General features: G+C 35.6%; 1 protein-coding gene and 2 non-coding genes across 4 annotated transcripts in view; all 3 read right to left on the reverse strand.

Moving 5' to 3' along the window:
- ARHGAP21 (Rho GTPase activating protein 21) overlaps window positions 1–27,064 on the reverse strand; it is a 119,172-nt gene that overhangs the window by 58,833 nt on the left and 33,275 nt on the right. For both annotated transcript variants that reach the window (XM_015585642.2, XM_015585643.1), the window contains 2 exons: window positions 13,125–13,304; window positions 10,659–10,683 (listed from right to left, as the gene is read on the reverse strand). In XM_015585642.2, the coding sequence (XP_015441128.1) occupies window positions 10,659–10,683; window positions 13,125–13,304 (205 nt within the window). The remainder of the gene's footprint in view (window positions 1–10,658; window positions 10,684–13,124; window positions 13,305–27,064) is intronic.
- On the reverse strand, window positions 203–275 carry TRNAV-UAC. Its single transcript has one exon. It is a non-coding gene; the product is annotated as a tRNA-Val (tRNA).
- On the reverse strand, window positions 403–475 carry TRNAV-UAC. The gene has a single exon. It is a non-coding gene; the product is annotated as a tRNA-Val (tRNA).

Consider the following 27,064-nt stretch of genomic DNA (forward strand, 5'->3'; position numbering starts at 1 on the left):
TTACAAAAATGATGCTGAAATCCTACCAAAGTCTGGGATTACCATGTTTTTATTATTATCATTATTTATTATTACTTATGCCTACAGCACCTGGTCTTCCTAGGTGGTCTCCCATCCAAGTACTAACCAGGCCCGACCCTGCTTAGCTTCCGTGGTCGGAATTGGGCTTGTTCAGGGTGGCACGGCAATAGATCATGGACTGTGGCTCCACTGAGGCACGAACTCAGGACCTTCTGCGTGTAAGGCAGACGTGCTAACCACTACACTATGGAACCATGTCCTGTTTTTGTTATTGTTTCTGCTTACACTTAGCAGCTATGTGAAATAAAATTTCTAATTTTAAAAAGTGTCATGGTCAGAACTGGGCTTGTTCAGGGTGGCACGGCAATAGATCATGGACTGTGGCTCCACTGAGGCACGAACTCAGGACCTTCTGCGTGTAAGGCAGACGTGCTAACCACTACACTATGGAACCATGTCCTGTTTTTGTTATTGTTTCTGCTTACACTTAGCAGCTATGTGAAATAAAATTTCTAATTTTAAAAAGTGTCACTGACACTTTTTGTTAGAAGGTGACTGATGGGAGAAAAGTAAAAGAAAAGGAGAAAGCGGACACAATAAATTTTTCTCAAGGTACAGATACTAACACGCTAACTTCTGCAGCTTTGGGAACAGTCATTTTGGAATAGTGACAAGTTAAGGAGGCGGTACCTCCCTTCATTCAATACATTTGCTCAACAAATATTTGAGTTCCTACTGTGTACCAGGTTCTTACTAGGCACTGAAAATTTAATAATAAAAGACAGTTTCCATCCTTAATGATCTCTGTTCTTAGGTACCACATAAAAACTATTTTTTCATAAACATAATGAATAGTCCTGGTATGTAGGAGAATTTTATTTGCATATTCTAATAACCAATTTTGGATGAGAGACAGAATCGCTCATTTATTTCTCTTTTTCTCCATATCAGATTGGTGTTGCTGCCACCACCTCCCAGGAACGAACATTTTAGGAGGCTGAAAGTCTCACTTGTCTACCTCGTAGCATGAACAATCACTCAGATTAAATGACTCCAAAATATAAGTAGGGAGTTTCCAGGAGAGAATTAGGCAAAGGGTCTATCTGCATCCTTCCCTAATCCTAATTGTGAAAAGCGTCTTGGATAAGCATATGAGTGTATGTATATAAGCTTATACATTCTTATGTTAGGAAACATTGCCTGTAATAGCAAACTACAAATAACTTGGAGATTTTTATTATAACTACATTGATAATAGATTATTTCAAGGTATTTTAATAAGACAACTACATGAGTAGCAAATCATCCAATGAAGTATAAATGTACTGGCAAATTGAGCTCATATAAGGGAATGCTTAATTTATATTTGAACCATAATGCATATGACATATAGGCCTAGTTACTAGAAAATTATACCTCAAAACACTATTAATATAATATTAATAGTATCAATAATATAACATATGTCTAGGCTAGTGAGCATAAGCTTCCATTTTAAGGGCTCCTCCACCTAGTAGACAGAAGAAAAATCCCAAGTCCTGTCTAGTTAGGTGTCTATTAGGAGACTCTCCCCACACTTATGGGTAAGGTGACTTACTCGTAACTCAGACTCTATCTCGGTGCTATGCAAAGTAGTGGGGAGTGGGAGGTAAGTGGGGAGAAGGGACAACCAATCTCCAAGACATGGCAATAAAGCAAACCGGACATACATATGTAGGCCGATCTAGTAATAGCTTGGCTCTGGATAAAAAGAAATACCAATCTACTTAAAGAACAGCTTTTTCAACCTGGATCTCAAGGAATTTCCAGTAAAAGTTTCTGAAGGTCAACAAACACAAAACAGTTAAACGTGCACAGCAAAAAACACATTCTGAGGTAGAACAAGCAGAAAAAAAAAAGAGAAACAAACCCACAAATATTTCTGATAATGGAATTACCAGACAGATTATAAAACAACCTTGTTTGAAGAAATGTGAAAAATAAGTCTAAAAATTATAAAGAGGAAACTATAATAAGTGATCGAGCATGTTTGGTGCAGTACCCTAAAGAATTTCAAATAACCAAAATTTCTAAAACAGTTAAGAAGAAAATTACTGAAATATATTGGAAGAAATTATATAGAATGTAGCCAAAAAAAAAAAAGAGAGTTTAGGAGCCATGGGGATAGAGTTGAAAAGAAAATCTAAAATATGTTTAATTGAGAACACAGAAGAATTAAAGAGAGCGCTGGGATACAGAGGAACACATAATATGTGAGGAGATGCTGGATGAAAATTTTCTAGAACTGGTGATAGACATTTATCCATAGACATAAGAAGCTCAATGAATCCCAAACAAGAAACATAAAAATAAATTCTCATCTAGACTCATGATTACTCATGAAAATGGCCAAACACCAACGATATAAAGAAAATGTTAACTGATATTTTAAAAGCTTGTTTTCAAAAAACCAATAAATCAAAATATGACTTCTTACTAACAAGAAGACAAAAGAGAACGAAATATTATCTTCAATATGCTAGAAGAAAATATCAACTTGGAATTCCTGTAGCAGCAAGAGTATCTTTCAAAAATGAGGGCAAAACAAAGAACTTGCAGAAAGTAAAAAGTGAAAGAATTGCAGCATAATATAAAGGTCAACATGTAGGTAGAGGGGAGACATGCAGAGTTAACATGTTCTAAGATCCTTATATTGTTTCAGAGAAGAAAAAAATATTAATTAGCATTAGACTTCGATTAACTTGCACATTATAATTTCTAGAAAAACCACTAAAAGAATGACATCGTATTTTATCTCAAAAAAGAAAAGAGAGAAAAGAATTACAAGAAATTCAAAATAAAATAGAAACATAAATTTCAAAATAAATTAGGAATATTAACAAATATATAATTAATTACATTAAATGTAAATAGACAAAAATTTTCAAATATAACTATGAAATGAAAGAAAATATATGTAAATCATAGATCTGACAACAGTCTAGTATCCAGAATATTTAAACAACATGTCTGACTCAAAAGCAAAAAGACGATCCAATTAAAAATGAGCAATAAATTTGAATAGACATGTCTCCAAAGAATATACACAAGTGGTCAACAAGATGCTCTACATTAGTAAGGAAATGAAAAAGCAAAACCACAATGAGATACCACTTCATACTCACTGTGTGGACTATCATACAAAAACAGAAACTAACAGGCATTAGTAAGGATGTGGAGAAATTGGGACCCTTAAACATCACTGGTGGGAATGTAAAATGGTGCAGTTGCTGTGGAAAAGAGTTTGGCAGTTTCTCAAAATGTTAAATAGAATTACTGTATAATGCAGCAATTCCACTCCTAGATATATACCCCAAAGATTTTAAAACAAGAACTCAAATACTTGTATACGCATGATCACAGCAGCACTAATCATAATAGCCGAAAGGTGGAAAAGCCCATATATCCATCCGTAGATGAATGAATGTGGTATATACACACAATGGAATATTGTTCAGCCATAAATAGAAATACACGGCACATACAGACATGGCACATACAAACCTCAAAACATTACACTAAGTGTAAGAAGCCATCCACATAAGAAAGGTTACTATTGTATGATACCATTTATATGAAATATCCAGAATAGGTAAGCCTAAAGGGACAGAAAAGAGATGAGTAGTCGCCAAGGACTTAGGGGAGGGGAGAATAGCGAATGACTGCTTCCTGAATATGAGTGTCCTTTTGAGATGATGAAAATGTTTTAGAACTAGACAGAGGTGGTAGATGTATAACATTTAATACATGTCCTTTAATTTGTACTAAATGCCATTGAACTGTTCCCTTCAAAATGGTGCATTTTATGTTACATGGATTTCACCAATAAAATAAATGTTTCTGAGACTGATCCATGATGTTATGTGTATTACACTGTATGGATATACCATAATTTAGTTATCCATTGATATGTTGACGAATATTTAGGTCAAATCCAGTGTTATTTTTTTGTGAAAAAAGCAGTTATGAAGATGCCTGTACAACTATTTTCCCGGGCAGTTTCATTTATCTTTGGCAAATACCTATAAGTGCCCTTATCATTTCATAAAAAAAACTGAAAAACGATACCAAAAAAAGTTATATAGGTCATAAGATACATAAGTATCAAAAGTATAACTGAATCAAAGATGGAAATCAAATGCAAATATTAAAGCAATAATGTTTTATCCTTAAGCTCAACAGACTTAAGCCAATAGGACATACTCAATTACAGAGATAAAGAAGAAAATTAAAGAACAAGTATGAAATGCTAATATTATGTTAGCCAAAACTGTATCTGAAAGTTGAATTAGGCATCTTTTAATGCTCCTTAACTTTCGAGGGAACAGAATGTTCTTTCTTAAACATTTTCAAGAATGAATTATGTGAGAGTAAAGAACTTTCCGAGAAATTATGATAGAAATTGAGAGGAACTCTACAACCAGACTGCCAGAGTTTGTAGTTCAACACTGCCATTTACTAGTTACGTAAACATTCGTGCCTGTTTCTCATCTAAAAAATGAAAATGATGATAATATTTGCGCCAAAAAGTTGTTGTGAGGATTAATGAGTTAACCCATGAGAAGTTTTATAACAGTGCCTGGCACACGGTAAGTTAGTTTCCACTGCCACCTCCACACTGTCACTACCACCATTACTATCATTACCATCATTACCATCGCCACCACCATCATCATCACAATCACAATCATCGCCTCACCCTTATCACCGTCATCATCATCATCATCTTCATCATCATCACCACCACAACCACCATCATCACCTTCGTCATTGTCATCAGCACCATCACCACCACCACCACCATTCCTGTTTCTTAAATATCTTCAAGACAATTTCAGATACCTGAGGTTATTTTACTGAGCAGTACAAAAACTTAATTAAAAATATGCAATTAATTAGAATATTTACATAACTACCACAGAAACGCAAATACTTTAAAATGTCAGTAAGGAGTTCACACTCATTCCCAAAGACATCAGAAGAGATCCGTGGAGCTCAGTTAGTATTGTTACATTTTTTAAGTAATAAAACATGCTTCTGACACCCTACCAGCACGTCACAGACCTTAGCCCTGCCCATAAGAATATACTCTTACAACAAATTTTCAGATCAAGATTTTAGTGTTATATTAACTTGAGAGGATAGGCTTTCGACCTATTAATGAAAATTAACGGCATGTATTTCCTTAATTTTATGGAATTTTCCTCTTCATTAAAATGAAGAACATTTGGACTCTGAAAATAGTGAGTACTGCATAGCTGGTATAAAATGATGAAGTGGGTCAATTAGATTTCTCTCAGGAATTCAGAGTATTATAATGAGAGAAAAAGGAAAGAAAGATATAGTGAGGGTTGTACCTAATACAGAAGTCAGCTCATGAGAAAATCAAGTATAATCAAAATCTGGAGATTCCCTGTTGGCTTTTAGAATTAACAATTCTTTCCTGAGGTGGTTTCAGGGAGTTTCTATCTCTTCCCACTAAAAGAGCCTTGGTTATTAGAAAACTAACACAGGCTATAGAGCTGTTTAGCCCGAATAAATTGCAATTAAAAGACAGAAAGTTTTACTACTGAGAAAATTTATAGAATTCCCAGTTACTTTTTTCTCTACTATTAACATGCTTGAATATAAATTTTAAAGCCAAAGGAGAAATCTAACAGTTATTTAAGCACCTAACAAAATGATATAACATTTTAGAACACTGAGAATTTTTACTCATGGAAGAGGAAGACCTAATAGTAATTACAAACTTTCAATTATTTCTATTTTGATTATTTATGAATATTTTCTCTAGAGATTTAAAGGGACAACAAGATGTCAGCAAGATAGCAATTATCCACAAGCAACTATTATCACCAAAAAATATTTTCCTACCTTAATGGCCTTTTTCTTGTAAATGTTATTTGCATTATGGTACAGAAAGAAAAATAAATAACAAGAAAAAAACATAAGTTTTAAAATACAAGACAGTACACACATATAGGATATAAGAAATAGAATAGAACAGAGAAGTTGGGTAAGAAAAATAATCAGAAAATTGAGTGGCAAAGAGATTTCACTCTACTGCCAAAAGGAAAGAATACCAAAATGAAACCTTTCAACTGTTTCACAGAATTTTTGGCATTATGAGAGGATCTCTTAGGAGTCTGAATACAATTCTGGCAATTATTTTCTCTCCAGTGGCTCTAGGCTTTGACTCGGATCATTACACTGGAGGCCAGGATTCTATTTCATTAAAACAAAATTCACATAAAAGAGTTTCATAATCTCAATATGCTTGAAAATAAATTTTAAAACGAAGTGAGAAATAAAATAAAAATCATAATATTCATTAAATTGAAGTAATAAATTATACGTGGTCTGTCTCTAAATAGGTTGCATTCTAAAAACTGATCTACAATTGTTCAGAAGTCAGAAATTTTTTCACATAGACTATGTTCTCGTGAATTGATCAGTTTAGTTGGAAAAGTATTACGACTACTATCCTTAAACTAACTAGGCCTTTGTGGACTAACCTATGACCCCATTACCAATCGGGATGATAAGAGTAAAACCTGGCCCTGGGAAGCAAAGGCGGACAGAACACTGCCCGCTGTAGATAAAGTCCTCAATCATATGCTAATTTTTACCACCCTCCTTTAAACTCATTGAACTTTCCAGGTCCACTGCTAGCCAGATACTCAGGATTGAGGAACCAGTGATGGCTGTTCCTTTAAGATGTTCGGGGCCTCTAAACTTGGGATATCCCTGACTTTCATGTGATTTCTTTGTCCTTAGGTACATATTCGTATAAATATGGATCAAGTTTCCTTGTTTTTAACTTTCTCAAGGCAGAGAAATTTTACAGTTAATTTCATAACATTCTAAATATGCCCTGTATTTATCTCCCAATTCTTGACTCTAAAGTCAAACTATTGTTTAAAAGACATAATTATTCTTAAAACAAATTAAAGAAGTGAAGAAAGACTTAAAAATAAGTCAACAGAAGTAAGATGGCAGAGTTAAAGAAGATGGATTTCGGAGTTAGATACACCTGACTTGGACACATACAACTCTGTCACTTAGCTGTGAGATCTTGGGCAAGTTATTTTATGTTTCCCAGCCTCAGTTTCCACATCTACAAAATGGGAATATTGTCTCACATCGCACAGCATTATAGTGAGGATTAAAAAGAATAACAATATATATTACAATGCCTGGTGCAGATTAAGTCCTCAGTCATATGCTAATTTCTACCATTCTAGGGGTGGAGGGGAGGGGGTTGAAATCAAGCAGTTCTCCTTCCAGGTATATTATAAAACAGTTTCTTTAGGTACTCTATGCCTTTCGCATTCTTCTTAAGAAAAAAAAAGTATTAATGTTCTGGACTTTATATATGTCTTACTTTGATGAATCTTGCTTCACAGGAGGTGAGGTGCTTGAATTTGTACTTCTTTTATTTTAAAGCCTTAATTTTGTTGTGTTTATTTTAATTCCTCTATTAGTCTTTAAAATTTTTGTTAACTAGGCTTATAATTATTGTCTCTATCAATCTGTTAGGCTCCTGATGTTAACTTTTTATTACACTTCAATTATTTACATCTTTGTTAACTTTTTCTTTTATTTTACCTTCTAGTTGTTATTATATTGACTCTATTTTCTTAAAATGTAACCTCTTTCTTACTTATGATAATTCTTTCATCAATAACATAAAATGCCAGTAGAACAGCCAGGCAATTTAATCTCAAATTACAGCAGTAACTCAATTCATATAGAAATTCAGTTGTAAAGAATAATCATCATAAGAGATCACTAGACATGCCACCTTCAATGTCCATTCTTCTAAATGGTCTGAATACTGTCACTGTATTAACAGATTCAGGGACATATACGGTTAGACCACGCTGTATTAGGGTCCATCCTTGTAATCCAGGGATTGTAAACAGAGGCACTATTCACATTTTGGGTTGAATAATTCTTTGCTGTGGGCGTGCTGCCCCTGTTCATCATACGTTGTTCAGGAGCACCTTGGGCCTCTACCTGCTACATGCCAGGAGCACAGCACCATCCCTCCAACTGTGACAACCAAAAATGTCTACAGATGTTGCCAAGTGTCCCCTGGAGAGCAAAACGGTCCCCAGTTGAGAAGCCCTTAAAACTGAACTGGATGTTAGGGTTTTGAAATCAGCTTATGTTAAAGGATCCACTAAAAAATAGCCACATGAAGAAATGGTACTGAGGATATTATCTATTGTATTACTCTTTGCTTTCCATTATGAGGGCCCATTGGAGAAACCTTTCTCAGACTTCAGTGTAAACGAGAAGTTGTTTTCTTATGGATAATGTGAATTCTTAACTAATCGTATTTTTGTTTTTGCTCTGACCACTGGAAAAGCTCAAAAGCAGATTTAGAGCTCATTTTTGATAACAGTGTAGAATCTACAGCACCCATTTTTATGTACTAAATCTCCCAAATGTCAGTTTAATTAATTTTTCTTTGCCATCAACTTTTTAACCTTATTTTTTGTCTTACTGTAATACAGGTAATTCTGCATGTGGACATAAACCCTTTCTTGGATGAGATTAGGTATAAGTCAATAAATAAAATAGGTATTAAATTGTAATATTCCCCAGCAGGTCACACCCTTCGGTCTCACTTTACCATGACCCTCCAAATAGCCTTGTGTTGAACCTGGACCTTCTGGTTTTTCCTTACAGATGTTAAAAGTCTATTCTCTCCAGCCAAAGCATGTGATTAAATCCATTCACTTCAGTGAGCTATGTCAGATATATAATAATTTGTGCAAAGTATTATAATTATAACTATGTTCTTCTACATGTGTTAGAAGTGTATTTCTCTCCAAGAGAGACCAGAATATGACAGGTGTAAAATTCCAGATGCTGTGTGCCCAGCAGGCTGCCCAGCATCAGCACTTCATTCCATAGGATGATGGGAAGATAAAAGACCTGCATCCTCTTTTCTCTTGCTGATACTGGCTTTGTAAATTTTCCCTTTCCCACTGACGCCAATTTCTAACCCTTGCCAAGTAACATTTGGAATTCATCCTTAACACTGGTGCATGACAGATGGTGACACAGGAGTGGCCTATCTTGCACAACTGTGACAACTATGAAGGGTCCTACCTGGCCCTACACTCTCAGATTACTTTTGATAGTGCTGAAAGAAACCATTTCCTCTCATTTTAAACCTTAATATAACCATTCCAAGACCTCAAATCAAATACGGGTATTACAAGGGTCTATGAAAGGTGAGTGGATAAACAATCTGTGGTATATCCATATAAGGGAAAACTACCCAGCAAAAAAGATAGTGCTATTAGTACCTATACGTACAATACGGTGAATCTCAAAAATATTACACCAAGTGAAAGAAACAAAAGAGTATAAATTGTATTATTCCATTCAGAAGAAATTCTAGAAGAGGCAAAACTAAAGACACAAAGCAGATTACTGATTGTCTAGGGTGAGCAGCGTGCTGACAGCAAAGGGGAACAAGGTAACTTTATGGGATGACAGAAAGGTTCTTTTCGATAGCATATCTTGATTGGAATGGTGGTTTCACAATTTAGGCATTATCAAAATACTATATGCTTAATGAAAATAGGTGCAAATGCATTCTTGATAAAAATGCATAACTTCAAACTAATGATGAGAAAATATCAGATAAACCCAAATTAAAGGACATTCTACAAAATAACTGAGCAGTACTCTTCAAAAGTATCAAGGGCATGAAACATGGGAAAGATGAGGCACTGTCCCAGATTAGGGGAGACAAAGAGGACATGACAACTGAATGCAACGCAGGATCTTGGAACAGAAAAAGGACGCTAGCAGAAAAACTGGTAAGAATCCAAATAAAGTCTACAGTTTAGGTGACAGCATCATACCAATGTTAATTTCTTCATTTTGTTAATTGTACTATGGTTATATAAGTTTTTAATATTATGGGAAACTGAATTAAGGATTAATGAAAACTTTCTATACTGTTTTGGAAACTTTTTTAAAAGTCTAAAACTATCTAAAAATAAGTTTTAAAAACAAGCGCATTTTATCGTGTGTAAATTTTAACTCATTGGAGTTCATACAATATTAAAACAAAAAAAAAAAATGAGGGTTATTAAGATATAACCCTATCCCCAGCCTGATTCTCCTTTTAAGCTAATTAAATATAATGTTTAAATCCAACAGTAAGACTAACTACAAGAACCACAATACTCTACTTTTCAATATTTGAATCAATAAATCAAGTAGATAAAACACACAGCACTTCTTACCTAAAAGAATCACTAAATTTAAAAAATTACTAATTGGATAAAAATCTCAGAATTACTTTCCTCAGAATCATGATATATTCCTCCCATAAACACTAATATATAATTAACAATAAAATCATCACATGTTCAAATTATGATGAAACAATAAATTCATAAAACTTTGAAATCCATGGTAAAAATATTTCATTTCTATGACTTTCACATCTAAAAACAGTTATATATTTGGACTCCAAAAACTATATCCTTTTATTTAATATTACTTAAAGAACAGAAAGGCATGAATAGAAAAACATTCAGATAAAAATTAAAACTTTTACAGCATACCTCCTCTGTTGCCATTTTCTTCATCCTACAAAATAAAAAAATATATATCCATACATGAATACATATTTATAAACTCTGGTGAAATCATAGCAAGGCTCAATCCAATGTAAATTGCCCTTCCTAGAGCGTGCCAAGTACAATCTAATTAACAGAGCCTTCTGCCAGAAGGATGGAGCCTTCATAAACAGAGACAGGAAGGCTGTGGGTGAAGCCAACTTAGAGGGAGGACATCAGGAGTTCAGTTTCTGACACTTTGAGTGTAAGATGCCTAATAGAGATACCCAAGTAGAGGTGTCAAAAGCAGGCAGCTTGACAGATGCACCTAGAACTTGGGAGAGAGGGCCAGGCTGGTCCTTATTTACTGTACTTTACTGAAATGTGCCTTTAAGGGGCTGCTATAGGACCCAGAACTATCTTTATATAAATTCACTCGCTCCAAATTGCTATATATTTCATTTCTTGCATTCGATTCTGAGCTTTAGCTACCTGGTTGCTTTCACTGTTACCAGGCTGCCTTGCTGTCATGTTTTTTACCTCTAGCTGGGAAATCAGAAAAGCACTTTGGAAAAACTTGTATGAAAATACATTTATTCAAATATTTGTTGAGCATCTATCATAAGAAAGCTACAACATACTGTAGAAAGAAAAAGGACACTTAGTGAAGGACTGATCTATTATATAACTTTTGACCTTGATTCTGGCTGACCGAACATATACTTTTTTCTGGTTATAAGCTCTGCTACCAGCTAAGTGACATAATACATTGTTGTATTCATTTCACATTTCTAAAGCTATACAATATTATTTTTTAAATTCCTTTGATGTGAATGGACAAAAATCATAATTGAAAAGGAAAAGATTTCAGTATATATTTTCCATGTAAAATTTATAAGTCTGAGACCTATTTGCAAAAACATTTGTGTTAAATAATAGCATTAACAGTTAAAGTTTACTGAACGTTACTGTATGCCAACGCCTGTACTAAGTGTTTTACATGTGTTATATCTTTTAATCAACATAACAATCTGTGAGAAAGGTACTTTTATTGTCTCTTAGGTGACTTACCCAAGGTCACAGAGCTAACCAGGGGTAGAGATGAAACTCAAACCCAGGCTCTTTTGACTCCCAATGACTACACTGTTAACAATTATACTGTGTTACTAAAATTTCTAGAAATATTTCCCAATAATAATAATAATGATAACAATAATGATGATGATGGTGATGATGATGTATTTTAACTTGTGTTTGGTAAAGTTATCTTATAAAAATTGTACTACCTATACGTTCATCATGACCCAAAGCTCTCCTTCAAAACAAAAACACAAAAATAAATTCAGTCTTAATATGTAATTAAAGGGACTCTTAAATTATCAAGTGCTCTCACATGTAACCTAATACACAAGAATACTATTTTAGATATTTTAAGATAAAGCAGATTCTCAGAGAACCCAGTTCAGTAGTTTTATAGACATTTCAAGAAACCCAAAGTGATCAATTTTAATTCCAAAGGTAGCAATTATTCATAACTCTTAAAAACTACTCAGTACTTTAAAGAACTTAAGACATTTTACTGCAAAGATATAGTAAGAAGTGTGTGATCTCCAGAAGCAATTTGACACCACATTTTAAAAGACCACCTCAGAGCCGTAGAAATTAAGGGTTAGAAAAGATTTTCTAATCTTCTAGTTCAGTTCCCTCGAATTAAATGGAAATCCAGGAGCCAAGAGGAGTTAAGTGGCTTGGCCAAGATCTCACAACGCTTCTAAATATCATTATTTCCTTCGCACTGTTGTACAATAGTTAAGCATCAGGCATTCATGGTGGCAAGTTAAAATCCACGAGTTACTCTCTCATTATGTGACTCAGATCAGTTTCCACATCTGTTACATGGAGCTAAGAATGAAGTGAGATAACGCTCACAAAGAACAGTAAAGAACACAGGGCAAGTACTCAGTGCGTCTGCTGCCAGTATAATTATTCCATGCCGCCCCCTATTAGACCATGTTACTATACACTGAAGCGTGTTAATGTAATTCACTCTGGCGAGAAGCTGTGTTTTTAGATTCTGACTTGCCATCATATTACATATCTGAAAGTTAAGTACTATTCTAATCCCAATAACTTTTTATAACTGTCAGAATATTTTAACCAACTATTTTGTCTACGTTCTCTGCCCAGAAAACTCACCATCTTTCTAGATAGTAGAAAAACAGATACGTATTAGGAAAAAAAAAAAAAAACAGAATGAAGTTTGAAATTCCAAGTCCTAGCAAAATAGATGTGGAGTTAATAACCAGTATAAACCTTTCAGAGAAGATTAAAGTTTTTGTTCTGGAAGGTAGAACAACATCTAAAAGAATATAATAACAATGAAAATAGAACACTTCTAAGACAGAAGGAAGACAAGGCGGAGATAAGAATAGCCTTGTGCTTTTTTCGAGTTACTTTAATTATTTCTCTTACCTTATATGAAAATTGAATTGCAGACTCTGGGGGATAAACAATAAAATGTCTTAATGTAAAACCAAAGCCTTGAGATGTTCTTTTCAACATCACCGTTTTGGGACCTGGCCAGGAGAATGTTTCATCTTCGGACGGTGATACAGTTTCACTTTGTTCTTTTCCATCTTTACTTTTTGATACCTAAAAATGAAAAGATATTTAAATGTTAACTACTAACATAATATACTTTCTCACTTAGAAAAAAATTATATGTAAAAATATAATAGCTGAGTGCAGGTATGATCTTAATGGAGAAAAAGAACTATATTGGAGAAAAAGAACTTAATGGAGAAAATGAACTATATATGTATTAGAACAAATCATGCAGATCATCAAAAACGATTTTTTTTCCCTAGAAATGGATGCTATGAAAAGTTAATCAGAAGGGAGAACGCTTGGAAATTAGAAATATAATGGCCACAATTTTAAATGCAATAGAAGGAATGAAAGACAATTAATACCAAGAAACCAAGAAAATCTTGTAGAGCACCAAGGACTAAGAAACAGAAACTATGAAAGGAGAGACAAGAAACTCTTACCCGGTAGAAATACTAAAACTGTCATCAGATAATATATCAGCAACAAGAATATTAGGAAATAATAGAAAAGGCCTTCAGGTTCTGAGCACGCATCCAGGATCCACATAGAAATCCTTCCACTTTCTTGGCCTTACAATCCTTTGATCTCTTCTCCTTCACTCTTGGCCTTTATCTGGTCATGACTGAAAACTATTTACAATCTCAAATCAAGGATTCCCTTCTTCACCCTCTCTCATACCCCAGCCCTACGATTCTCCGATCTGAGCTGAGCCTACCAGTTTTCCCCTATCCTTCACCACCCCATGGCCTCACTTTTCTCTTAAGCCCACTTCAATTCACTCTTTTGCCTTGCTTTTTACTTCCTTAAAGCCTCCTGACAAAACCTAACCCTGGCTAAACTAACACTGCCTACCCTGGGCCTGCACCTATGGAGCACAACATCGCTGGAGAAAAACGAAACCAGGCTGACTGTTTTTACTCTAAGTTCATGACTACTAACATCAAGAGAGCCTTTAGTGTTGTCTGCCAATGAAACTTCTCTCCAGTCTCCCCACCCCGGGTGAATAATTCATCCCTTCTCCCCTAGCCTCACTTGTAGCTGAAGACCTTGCTTTGTACTACACTGAAAAAACACAAGCAATAATACGAGAATTTCATCACTGGCACATTTACCTACCTGCCTGCAACTGTGCCCCTGCATCCCCATCTTCTCTCCTGTTACGATGGCTGAACTGTCCATCTTTCTAAGGCCCCATCGCTTGGGTACTAGATCCCATTCCCTCTCACTCGTCCAAGATAGAATCCTAGCAATTTTCCAGTCTCTCTTTTGCATCATGTATTTTCTCATATCATTTCTATCAGCACATATACATTTTGTAAGTTCTTTCGTCTTAAAACAAAAAATCCTCTCTTGACCACAGAGCCCTCCCCAGCTACCACCTTGTTTGTCTGCCTATCTTTAGAACAAAACTCCCTGAAAGCTGTCTAAAATTGCTATCTCCAATTCTTTTCCTCTCATTTTCTCTTGAATCCCTTCGAATCAGGCTTTTGTCTCTGTAGCTCCCTGAAACTGCTTTTGTCAAGGTCACCAATGGCCTCCGCATAGCTAAACTGAATAGTCAATTCTCAGTTTTCATCTTATGTGATTTATAAGTTGGCACAGGGATCACTTCCTCTTTGAAAAATTTTCTCCACTTAACCTCCCACACTGATTTTCCTCCGAACCCTGGACTCTTACTTCTCAGTCTCCTTTGCTATGTCTTCACCTGCCAAACTTCTGAACCTGGGAGTAGCTAGCACTCAGTCTCTACTCTGCCTTTTGGTGATTTCATCAATCTCATACGTTAAATACCATCTATATCCAGATGACTCCCCAATTTTTACTTCTAGCCCGGGCATCTCCCCAATCTGATAGGTATCTCAAACATTACCTGTCTGCGTTGCTGCTAAGATTTTTATATTAAATTGCAACTCCAAGTTCATCTCAGCAATTCTGAAGTGCTACCTTCATCAAATGACAAATACGTGTATAAGCTTAATTCTGTTATTATTTCTTTTTATGTTCTACTAGTGAATCTATTAGTACATGATTGGCATCATATGAAGGGGTTAAAACTTAAAAATGCTCCCGAAAGCAATTTTTGCATGATAAAAATATATTACACTGCAACAAAAATAAAGAGACTTCTATGTCTTGAACATTTTCATCACATAGTCAATATTTGGGCTGTCACTAGTTAGCTATTCATAAATTTTGTTTTCTTTTCTTTCTGCGAAGACAGCTAGAGTCAAACCTTCAGCAGGGGTGGCTATGATTGAGTTCTAGTCGATGGAATGTGAATGAAAGTGATATGTGATATACAAAAATCAACAGCATTTCTACATACTAACAACAAGCACTGGAAATTGAAAATTTTAAAAATATAAAATACTTAGGGATAGATCTGGCAAAAGATTTGTAAGACCTGTAAATGGAAAGTCCAAAACACTGCTGAGAGAATTAAAGAATATCTAAAAAAATGAAGAGATATACCATGGTTCATGGTTCGGAACACCCAGTATTGTTACAGTCTCAACTCTTCCCAAATTGATCTATAGATTCAATAAAATCCCAATCAAAATTTGTATGTGTAGAAGTTGACAGGCTCTTTCTAAACTTCACTTTAAAATAAAAAGGACCTAATAGCCAAACAACTTTGAAAATAATAAAATTGGAGTACGTACACTACAAGACTTTAAGACTTATTATAAGGCTACTGTAATCAAGTCTCTGAAGCCATTTATCTATGGAGACTGTATATCTGAAACTAATTTATCATAAATGCATTTTAGTTTATTCCCCCTTCTAGTATTTGGAGATGGGGGGGGGGCGGGAGGAGGGAATAACACCACATATCAACATGGCAGAGACTCAAGTTGAGTCTCGTGTCAACTGCAAAACTACATATAATCAAGTAGAATTTGTAGGATAAAGGTTTTTTATTCTAGGCATAATTAGCCAAACAGCTTTAAGCAGTGACCAGTTCCTCCTTTTATGATCCAAATGAAAGAATCATTTTATACATATGCAAGTTCTTCCATGAGAGTCCTCTCTCTCTCTACTTCTCTCCGCATTCATTCAATAAATTAATAATTTATTGAGCACCTTCTATGTACTCAACACAGTTCCACACAGTGGGGATACAAGAGTGAACAAAATATGCCCAGTTTAGGTTTTCTTTTTTGAGATAATTATAGATGCACATGCAGTTGTAAAAAATATTGCAGTGACCCCATGTAATCTTTATGCAGTTTCCCTCAACAATAACATCTTGGAAAACTATAGTACAATATCATAATTCATAACCAGGACATTGACATAGAGATACAGTCCATCCACGTTATTCAGATTTCACCAGCTTTACTTGTATTCATCGGTGTGTTTATGTGTGTGTGTGTTTATCACACGGATAGATGCATATCTACCACCAGTCAAGACACAGAAAAATTCCACCACCACAAGGATCTCTCCTGTTGCCCCTTCATAACCAAATCTACTCTCTCCCTTCACCCCTCCCCCAGTCCTAATCCTTGGTAACCACTAATCTATTCCATATTTCTATCATTGTATCATTTCGAGAATGTTACATAAATGGAGTTGTACAGTCAGTAAACTTTGGGGATTTTATTTTCACTCAGCATAATTCTCTGGAGATTCATCCAAGTTGCTGCATGAGTCATTCCTTTTTTATTGCTGAGTAGTATTCCATAGTATAATACACCAGTTTGTTTAAAGGATATCTAGGTTGTTTCCGGTTTGAGGCTATTATGAATAAATGTGCTATAAACATTCTTGCATAGGTTTTTGTGTGAACGTAATTTCCATTTCTCTGGGATAAGTGTCCAAGAGTGCAAATACTGGGTCGTATAGTAACTGTATGTTTAGTTTTGTTAGGAAACTGCCAAACCCTTTCCAGAATAGCCGTACAATTTCACATTCCCACCAGCAATGCAGAGTTGATCCAGTTTCTCTGCATCCTCCACAGCATTTGGCATTGTCATTACGTTTTCTTTTAGCCATTGCGATAGGTGTGTAGTGATATCTTATTATGATTATAATTTGCATTTCCCTGATGGTTAAGGATGAATTTCTCATTACTTAAGTTGCATCTCATTGTATAATTTTAAAGTGCAAAGAATCTTTAAGATTTAATGGAGATAAGAGAACTCTTTCATGTTATACATGAGGAAACTGATGTCCAGATTAGTTCAGTGATGTATTCAAGATTCTTGCTGACTAGTATTAGGGCAAGAATTAAAATTGTGGTTTTCTGAATCTGAAACTAGAATATTTCTCTTATTTTTTATCATCTACTCTGCAGTCTGTATAGATCCTTCCCCCAGTTGCTCTTTGATCTAATTTATTATTAGATTTAAATTAGATTTCAATTTCATTTTTCTGCAGGACTCTAACTTGAGCACTTTAAAATCTTTACATGTATTAATTTTATTTCTAGTGTATTATCATGTCCTGGCCTCATGGCTTCCATATTCACATCTCCTTTTCTTTTCTTTTGAATCATAGAGATAACTCTCTTGGATCATGGTTTCATCATGCTTCAAGATTCTGAACTGAGCCAGCTACATCGTGTTCTACTGAGTTCTTTACAAAAATGGAGAAGATGGGATCGAGGGTAAGCAATTTCTTTTTTGCTCCCTGCAAACTAAGATTTTTGAATGCAACATGTCTCAGCTCAGTCGTCTCAATTATTCCATCCTCCCAAGAGCACAATGAATCCTCACTAGACTCCTAGCTTTTCCAAAAAAAACTTTCTACACAGAAAGAGAAGATGAAAAGGTATACACATATACCTTTGTATATGTATAGGGCCTTCTTTCACTCTTTCTCTACTTACCCAGAGAGGCTTTTCATCTGCTGGATATATAACAAGGGCAAACTGCGGGCACACGGGGAGGCACGCAGCAGTCACAGATTTCTCCACTCGAGAAGACCCCTAACACCGATCTTTCTACACGGCTCATCTCCCTCCATGAGCACCAATTCACGTACCAATAGCGTCAGAATACAAGAAGCCAAGAAGTGACTGGAATGACAGCAGTTAAATTCCTGTGGATTAAGAACTGTCATTTGATTCCCTTAAAAGTCTTCATAACAAGGTCACTTGACTGAATAATAACTCAAGGTTAAAAGAAGCCAAAATAAAGGATAAAAACTAACTCCATAAAAACTAGATAAAACAACGAGACAAAGCAACCTAAAAGAGGAGTGTGAGAACGTATACGAGGAAATGACTAATCATCTAACAGTAAAGGTATCAAAAACCTCACAGAAGAGAATGCGAACTGGCACGTGGGAGCACTCTGGCATAACGAAAATGTTCTCGAAGGAGGCTGTGTTCAAAGTTCCACAATTGTATAAATTTACTACAAACCATTCAAAAGTACACTCGCAATGAGTAAATTTTATGGTATGTAAAGTATACTTCGATAAAGATGTTTTTAAAAAACTCACACAGATAAAAAGTACAGAGGCTAAATATTAGCCAGAGGTGAAAGACACAGGCTGTCACTTAAGTAGACATGAGAGTTAGGAAGAAAAATGCCTGTATACACAATAAATATATAACCCCTAAGCTATCTTTTGTAATTATTTGTACTTTAAGTAGAATGGGGATAGCTTCCTAGTATATCGAAGGAATCGATCATAATGGAGCATAAGAAAGTATTATATTGTGTTCATCCTGAAAGAGTCTAATATTGACTCATCATATACCTGAGCTTATTAGCCCCACTCCTACTATGGCTTCTTTGAAAATATTTCGTTCTATTATATTTGTTATATAACATTAGTAGTAGCAGTTGCTTAAAGTAAGGTTTTCTTCCTTATTTTAGAACCACACTTCCTCCTGGTGATGCAACACCTTTTAAGGTATCATTTCCTGAGAACACACAAGATTTAAATGTGTGAGCCCTTAGGGGTTCTTTTCCTCTTATACAGTTGAGAACTGTTGAATTATCATAGTTATCAGTGTCATCTGGCTTGATGTTTTTTTCTTTTATTACATAGGGACAGGGACACTGGAGCCAGACCACCTGGACCTGGACCTTTGATTTACCAGCCAGGGACCTCTAGCAAGCTCCTTGACACATCTGTGCCTCAGTTCCTCATCTTTACTCTGAGAATGATAATATTAGTACCTACTTCCTATGTTTCCTACTAAGATTAAATGAGTTATCAAGTTTGTAAAATGTTTAAACAGTACAACGAAAAAACAAAACAAAACAAAAGTAAAAAACCACAGAGGTCACCAATACATAAAGCCTTTTCAGATCTCAGGAGAATAATGTATAAAACAGTTTTGTCTGAAGAGAAAAACAAAATCTTGAATATCTGTAAAACATTTTACTAGTTTTTTAGGTACATCAGAAGTCTGAATGAGAAAGGAACTCACAGGGGTTGAGTAATTTGTCAAAAAACATACAGCTAGTAAATGACAGAGCTAGCCTACTCTTTCTGTTTTATGCAGTAAGCAGGAAGGAAATAATAACAGGGCTTTAAACATTTAGATACTGTTTATCATTAAACTACTTTCTCCATAAATCTAATGCCACAGAGAATTAATCGTATAAATTATGCTTCGCATATTAAATTTAATGGGGAATTTCACTGCAAATATTTCAACACAAGTGGAAACCTGATGTTTGTAATGAAAGGTTTGTTTGTTTAAATTTCAGCTGAGTTAAAAGACTAGAATAAAGGGTTTTTTTGTATAACTAAGTATGACTTGCAGCTTCTTTTTCTGGAGTCTCTAAAGATTTTTGGTTTTTTAATTTTTTTTTGGCTCCTCCAAGTTAACAATTGGAACTACTCTGATGTTGAATACAGAGATTATCTAGATGTATTTTTCTGAGAACTAATTCTAGTTTTCAGTAGATATTTAAGATATGGAAGATGATAACCAAAGAAATTCTAACACTCTCATGACTTGAATTGAAAAATCTAGATGACTTTAGTCCAAAATATTTCAAATTAAACACTTGGACTTAATTTTTAAAAATATAACTCTTAAGTTTTAAGTTTATTATTTACCTGAATATTCATTTATAACACCTTCCATCTACGTTGACTGTTGATATGGGCCTTTCTGCCGCTGATGTCTATTTTTTTACATATTTTCTTATAAAGAAGCTTTATTACCAGATAATATAATAGCGTTATTTTCAGAAGCTACTTATTTTTTGATATAATAAAATCTTGTTTACTCTGAATCAGAGAACAGATTGTATTTTTAGGTTAAATACTATTACCTTCCCACCCTTTGGGCAGACAGGGATCTCCAAATTGAGAGTCAAGCTTACATTTCAGTTCATTCTAGCTACCAGTGAAACAATGCATTCCCTTCTGAGCAGACACAAGCGATACTGAGCATGTATGCAGGCTAGAGAAGATATAGGTAGAAGAACAGACCCATGTTAGATGGCTGTACCTTTTCATTAATGTAATTAATTACATTAATTGTGTAACTTTTGGCAAGTTACTTAACCTCTCAGAGACTCCTCTCTTTAAATACACATACAAATAAGTTTGCCAAATCTAAGTAAATTCTGGATTCTCAATGACACTACATTGGCACCTGTTAATAGTTGACTCATTAACCTGAACTCTTATAGAGACAGAATTTCACAGAATTTTATAGCTAGAAGGAAACTCAGACAATATAATTCAACTTGGCCAATCACCATTTTAAAGAATAAAATACTGAGTCTCTGAGAGGTTAAGTAATTTGCCAAAAGTTACACAATTAGTGGTGACCCAAACTATTCATTAGGGTACAAACTAAAACAGCGTAGAGCAGAAAGAGAGGTCAGGAGCAAATGGAAAAACAATTCATAAAAGATACTGAAATGGTTTTCTACATGTGCAAAAACATGGGTCTCTCTATATGTCAGCTAGGTTAAAGGCACCCATACTAGACATGAATTATTCATTTACTCACCAGTGCTCAATGAATGCAGACTATCATAGTATGATATTTCCAGGAGAGAAAGAGCATCCTGACACACAGGTAAGCTCTGTCCTACAAGCAAGTACCTGCTCCCCAGTGAACCGGAAAAAGATGGAGAACTTCAAAGGGGAAGCATAAAATGTACTTAGAATTACTGAATCTTAGAAAGAGGAGGTTCTTTTTCTTTTTCTTTACTTTTCTTTCTTTTTTTTCTGCTCCCCAGTGAACCGGAAAAAGATGGAGAACTTCAAAGGGGAAGCATAAAATGTACTTAGAATTACTGAATCTTAGAAAGAGGAGGTTCTTTTTCTTTTTCTTTACTTGTCTTTCTTTTTTTTTAACCTTTTGCTGAAAGACAGCTTAAAACAGAAATTCCATATACAAAATATCAAATCCACAGAGCTGTTCTGTGTGGAGAGAGAGGCAGGGAGTTTGTACAGAAACCGCTCCCTTATGCTGGCTCGTTGGAAACTGTGTAACAGTCTCCTAAGGAACTGAAAAATCTGAGATCTACTTAGGCCAATTTATTTTACAAATACAGAAACTGAGGCCCAGAGAGACTTGCTGATGGTCTCATAGCTAATTAGTGACACAGCCTGGAATGGAACCTACGTTTTTCAGTCTTCTGATCCTGGAACTTTTCCACTAGACCACACAACTGACAGGTTGTTTTAATTTTTTGATTCTTTCATTAGTAGTGAGGTTAAACATCTTTGCATGTACATCCAATTCTTAAAGAGCTATAATATAAACAACATAGAAAAGACTATACCGATAGTCTCCAGCTTGTTCAAGATTGAATTACAAAAGAGCATGTTGCCACTGGAATTCAGAACACAGTTCTCATACAAAATTATAAATGAGGGTTGACAGGAATATCTTAAAACACAGTAGCAGAAACCAAGGAAAATTCCTGGGAACTGGAAAAAAAACTTAAAATACGAGGAACTGAGATGTGACCACCTGGGGAAGCAGCTCCCAGATCTTAAATTACAGACAACAATCTCTCCTAAAAAAGAGGGTCAAACTGTCCTACATTCAGATTAGTCTGAGCACCAGGATGCACTCTAACTTCAGGCGGAGATACCAGAGCGGGTTGAGGTCCAGCAAAGACAAATGACATGAAGGGAGCTAACTGCACCCACAGGCCCTGGAGGAAGATGGCTTGGAGATAGAGCAACTTGGCTGCCATTCAATTTCTAATGGGGCAATGTACCATCCGCTTATGCCCTTTCAAATCCATCATTCTCTCTAGGTCAAACACAACTGTGTTTTATTTATTTCAAAACCCCAGCTAGTGAAAAATTCCCAATGCGAAAGGGTACTTATTTTATAATTTTTCATGAAGAGTTATGATTAAATATCAAAAAGTATTTTATACATATTTTAGAAGCATTGTGGAGCGCACTATTTAACGGAGCCCTGGGATAAAGCCTTTTGGAAAGCAATAAATTATTTTAATCACTCCATAATTTATGCTCTATATGTATAATTGCCTTTCAGCAAAACATATTTCTGGAAACCACATTATAAAACGACGGATCATTTTAAAGGATAATATTTTTACAGAGAAAAATGCCTTAACTGGCTAAAAATCATAAACGATTCAAAATATATCAGAAAAGCAAAAAAATAACACTTAGAAATCTCTAAAACCATTTACAAGTGCAAACTGTTACAATTTTTAAATAAGCATAAATATACCAGCTGCATATTATACAAGGAGGATCTAAAATTATCATAAAGTATATACAATACTCACTAAAAATACAACTCCAACATACCATAAATTTTACTAAAAATTTATAAGCTAGAAATAAGAAACATGAATCATTCTGATTAGCCTGACAGCCAGAGGGAACTATCAATTAAAGGACGGGCATATTAAAGGAAGGGCTTTTCACATGTTTTTTCCTTCCTCTGCTTTGGCTGTAATGCAGCCGGTTACGGTTACACTGGATGCCATTTTTGTAAAGGCATATTTCTATAAATACTAGCTGGCTGGACCACCTCCCAAATGAATTTCCAAATTTTTGTTGATGACGCAGATATTGTTTTTGTATAAGTAATTCAAATTTTGATTAAATAATTACAATTTCCACAGGAAGAAGCAAGTCTGTCTTCTTATAAGCTAGTCCTTTTCTTTGAAAATTGATTTCCCTATATCTATTTGAGCAAGGCTAAAATGCAATTCCACTCAACCTCTGGATCTTCTATCTTTAAAAATCTTTATAACTAAGAAGGTATTGTCAGTGCAGAAAATATTTAATAAGTAGTTCTTAAGGATTTCTGAAAAATGAAGGTCTGGGGTTAATACTAACTTGCTTTGATTACTCAAATAGAGATTACTCAAGAAACCAAAAATTAGATGATATTATTCCTATTTTATGGATTTTTGACCCTGTACTCCAAGAAGTTAGGTAACTTCTTCAAATTCTTACAGCTAGTGAATAATGGGCAAGAGATGTGAACAGATAGATACTTTACAAAAGAGGAAATGCAAATGGACAACAAGTATAAGAAAAGATGCTCAACCTCATTAGTCATCAGGCAAAGGCAAATTAAAACCATAATATGGTACAACCACACACACACCAAAATGGTTTAAAAAATTTATGAACTGTCAATCAATTATTGGCAGGATGCAGAGTAACAAGAATTCTCAAATACTGAAATGAAAGTATAAATTGGTACAACCACTTTGAAAAACTGTGTGGTAGTATCTGGTAAAGTCTGGCCATAAAATGTGCATATCCTGTGTCCCAGTAACTCCAGTCCCAGGTATATACTCAACAGAAATCCATACATATAAAGCCACATGCAAATGTTCATAGCAGCATTATCTGTAATGACCAAAGGATGGAAACAAGTCAAATGTCCATCAAGAACAGAATGGATATATAACTTGTGGTATAGTCACACGATGAACTATCAAATATAAATTCTTAAAAATGTATAGCTCATGCAACAACATAGATAAATTTCAAACATAATACTAAGTGAAAAAAGTCAAACACAAAAGGGTACATACAACGTGATAGTATTCATGATACAATTCAAAACAACCAAAGCAACGCACAGTGATTATCTTTAGAGGAGGAAATCATGACTTCAAGGGGCATCACAGAGGGTGCTAAGGAGCTGTTCATATCTATACCTTGATCAGAACAATGATGCATAGGTGCGTTCACTCTGTAAAATTCACCAAGCTACATATTTACGATTTATGTATGTTACATATTGCTATATCTCTATTTAAAAATGTTTCCATGTTTGTCACAAAACACGTTCGTGTTTGTTTAAACATAAATCTGATTATGGCATTGTCTTCTATTTAAAAATGTTTACATGTTTGTTTAAACATAAATCTGATTATGGCATTGTCATGCTAAAAACCCTGCAACATAGGCTTCCCGTTACACGGGGAAGAAAATCAAAAACACCAGGAAGAAAATTCAAAACCCTTCTCTCACAGATCCTCCATGACTCTGACCTAACCTCTTTTACCCCTCCCCAGCTGATCACAAGCTCCTGACACACAAATCTCCTGGCTGCCTCCAATCAAGCTCCTCCCACCTCAGGCGCTTTATGTCTGCACTTCCCACTACCTGGCATGCTTCCTTAATTCATTCAAGATCCTGCTTAAACATCGTCCATTCAGAAGTGACTTCAGAAGGGCTTCTCCTGACCACCTTATCTAAAGTAGTCTTCCCATCACTGCGTCCTGCTTTACTTTTCCTCATAGCACTCATCACCCTCTGAAATGACATCATATACTTATTTGCTCATTCATTTATTTTAGAGACCTCCGCCCCATTAAAATTTAAGGTCCACGAGAGCAGACACTTTGTTTTGTTCATGCCAGGACACTTTGTTTTGTTCATGCCAGGACAGCGCAAAGCAGGTACATAAACAATTGTACTGAATGAATAGAAAATGAGTATTTTCTCTTCCTATACAGGAAATTTTATGGTTGTAATTATCAATTTATTTGTGTTTGTTTAATATGTGTCTCCCCCACTCAGTTTTAATCTTCAGGAACACAGACATACATCATGCTCACTGTTTTCTAGCCAATGCCTAGCACAGCAGCCAAGCAAAATAAATATTTGTGGAAGCAAAAGTAGTATATCAGTGCACCACTGAAACTTCATTTTTTTCTAAGCTCTCTACAAATATGCATTGTAATACCCTAGTCAGGATCTAAACATTAGGATTACTGCATGAGTTAAGCTCCTTTAATCCCCAAACTCTAAAAAGCATCATTTCCCCATCGCCACCGTGCATAGCCCCAGATCCATCAATTTAACAAAATATTTTGACTGCTCACCATTATTTATGGTAACCTTAAGATAAATCCCCATTCCCTCCTGTGCAGAAAGAGTTAACATAGCAGGCCTGTGACTGCTATTCTTAGAAAGGCCTGGTCCTTAGGTGGCATTTGGGAACTTGGATTTCTGGAGGGTTCTCGCCATTCCCTAACTGATCAAAGTGGCTCCCAGTGCCTAAACTGTGTATGCAAACCACGTGGCTCATGCTGAACACATCGTGCAGTCTAGAATATGGGACATGCTAGGCAGAAGGCACTGATATTACCAGCTCCCAATAAAATCTTTGTCTCAAATGGGTTTCGCCGGTAGACAACATTTCACACGTGTTGTCAAAATTTGTTGCTGGAGGAGTTAAGCGCATCCCTCGTGTCCACTGGGAGAGGACGCATTTTAGAGGCAACACTTAGCACAGTACCAGGCGTGGTTTTCTCTGGGCTTTGTCCCAGACAACTTTTCCTTTTGCTGATTCTTCATGAGCCACAGTTCATTATACTATTATATGCTGAATCCTGTAAGTCCTTTCAGTAAATCACACCAGGGGGTCATCTGGGGGATCCCCAACACATCTCCCAATTCTGAAATGGATTGTAATCAATCACAATTGTAGAAAAAAGAAAGACAACACTGATCCCCACCTTCCGGTACTTGTGCCCAAGTGCAATGTCCTCCCCCTGAGTGTGCGCTGGCCTTGATGATTGACTTTTAATAAATGGAATTCGGCAAATGTGATGGGATGTCACTTCCAAGGTTAGATAAGAAAAGACTGTGATGTCTGTCTTTCCACACTCTCTTTGGTTCTTCTCCCTTGCTCCTTCTTTCGACACAAGCTGCCATGTTGTGAGCTACCCTCTGGAGAAGCCCATGTGACAAGAAAGTGAGGGCGGCCTCCGGTAGGAGGCCCTTGGCCCAACAGCCAGCGAGAAGCAGCATTCCACCAGCAGCCACATCCCACCAGCAGCCACATCAGTGAGCCCGGAAGCAGATCCTTCCTCAGGCAAACCCCGAGATGATTGCAGCTCTGGGTGACCCCCCAGAGCAGCCTTGCGCAACACTCTGAGCCAGAGGACTCGGTGAAGCCACGCCTGGATTTCTGACCCGCAGAAACTATGAGATAATAAATGCTGTTTTAATCACCTCACACCTGTCAGAATGGCTATCATCAATAAATCAAAAAACAAGTGTTGGCGAGGATGCGGAGAAAAGGGAACCCTATACACTATTGGTGGGATTGCAAATTGGTACAGTCGCTATAGAAAACAGTCTGGAGGTTTCTCGAAAAATTAAAAATGGATCTAACTTTTGACTCAACAATTGCACTTCTGGGTATTTATCCAAAGAAAACCAAAACAATAATTTGTAAAGATCTATGCACTCCAGTATTCATGGCAGCACAATTTACAATAGCCAAGAAAGATATAGAGGCAAACTATGTGCCTATCAACAGATGATTAGATGAAGAAATTATGGTTCATATTTACAATGGAATATTACTCAGCCATTAAAAAAATGAAATCCTACCATTTGCA

This window comes from Pteropus alecto, unplaced genomic scaffold (assembly GCF_000325575.1).
Source record: "Pteropus alecto unplaced genomic scaffold, ASM32557v1 scaffold11, whole genome shotgun sequence".
NCBI lineage: Eukaryota > Metazoa > Chordata > Mammalia > Chiroptera > Pteropodidae > Pteropus > Pteropus alecto.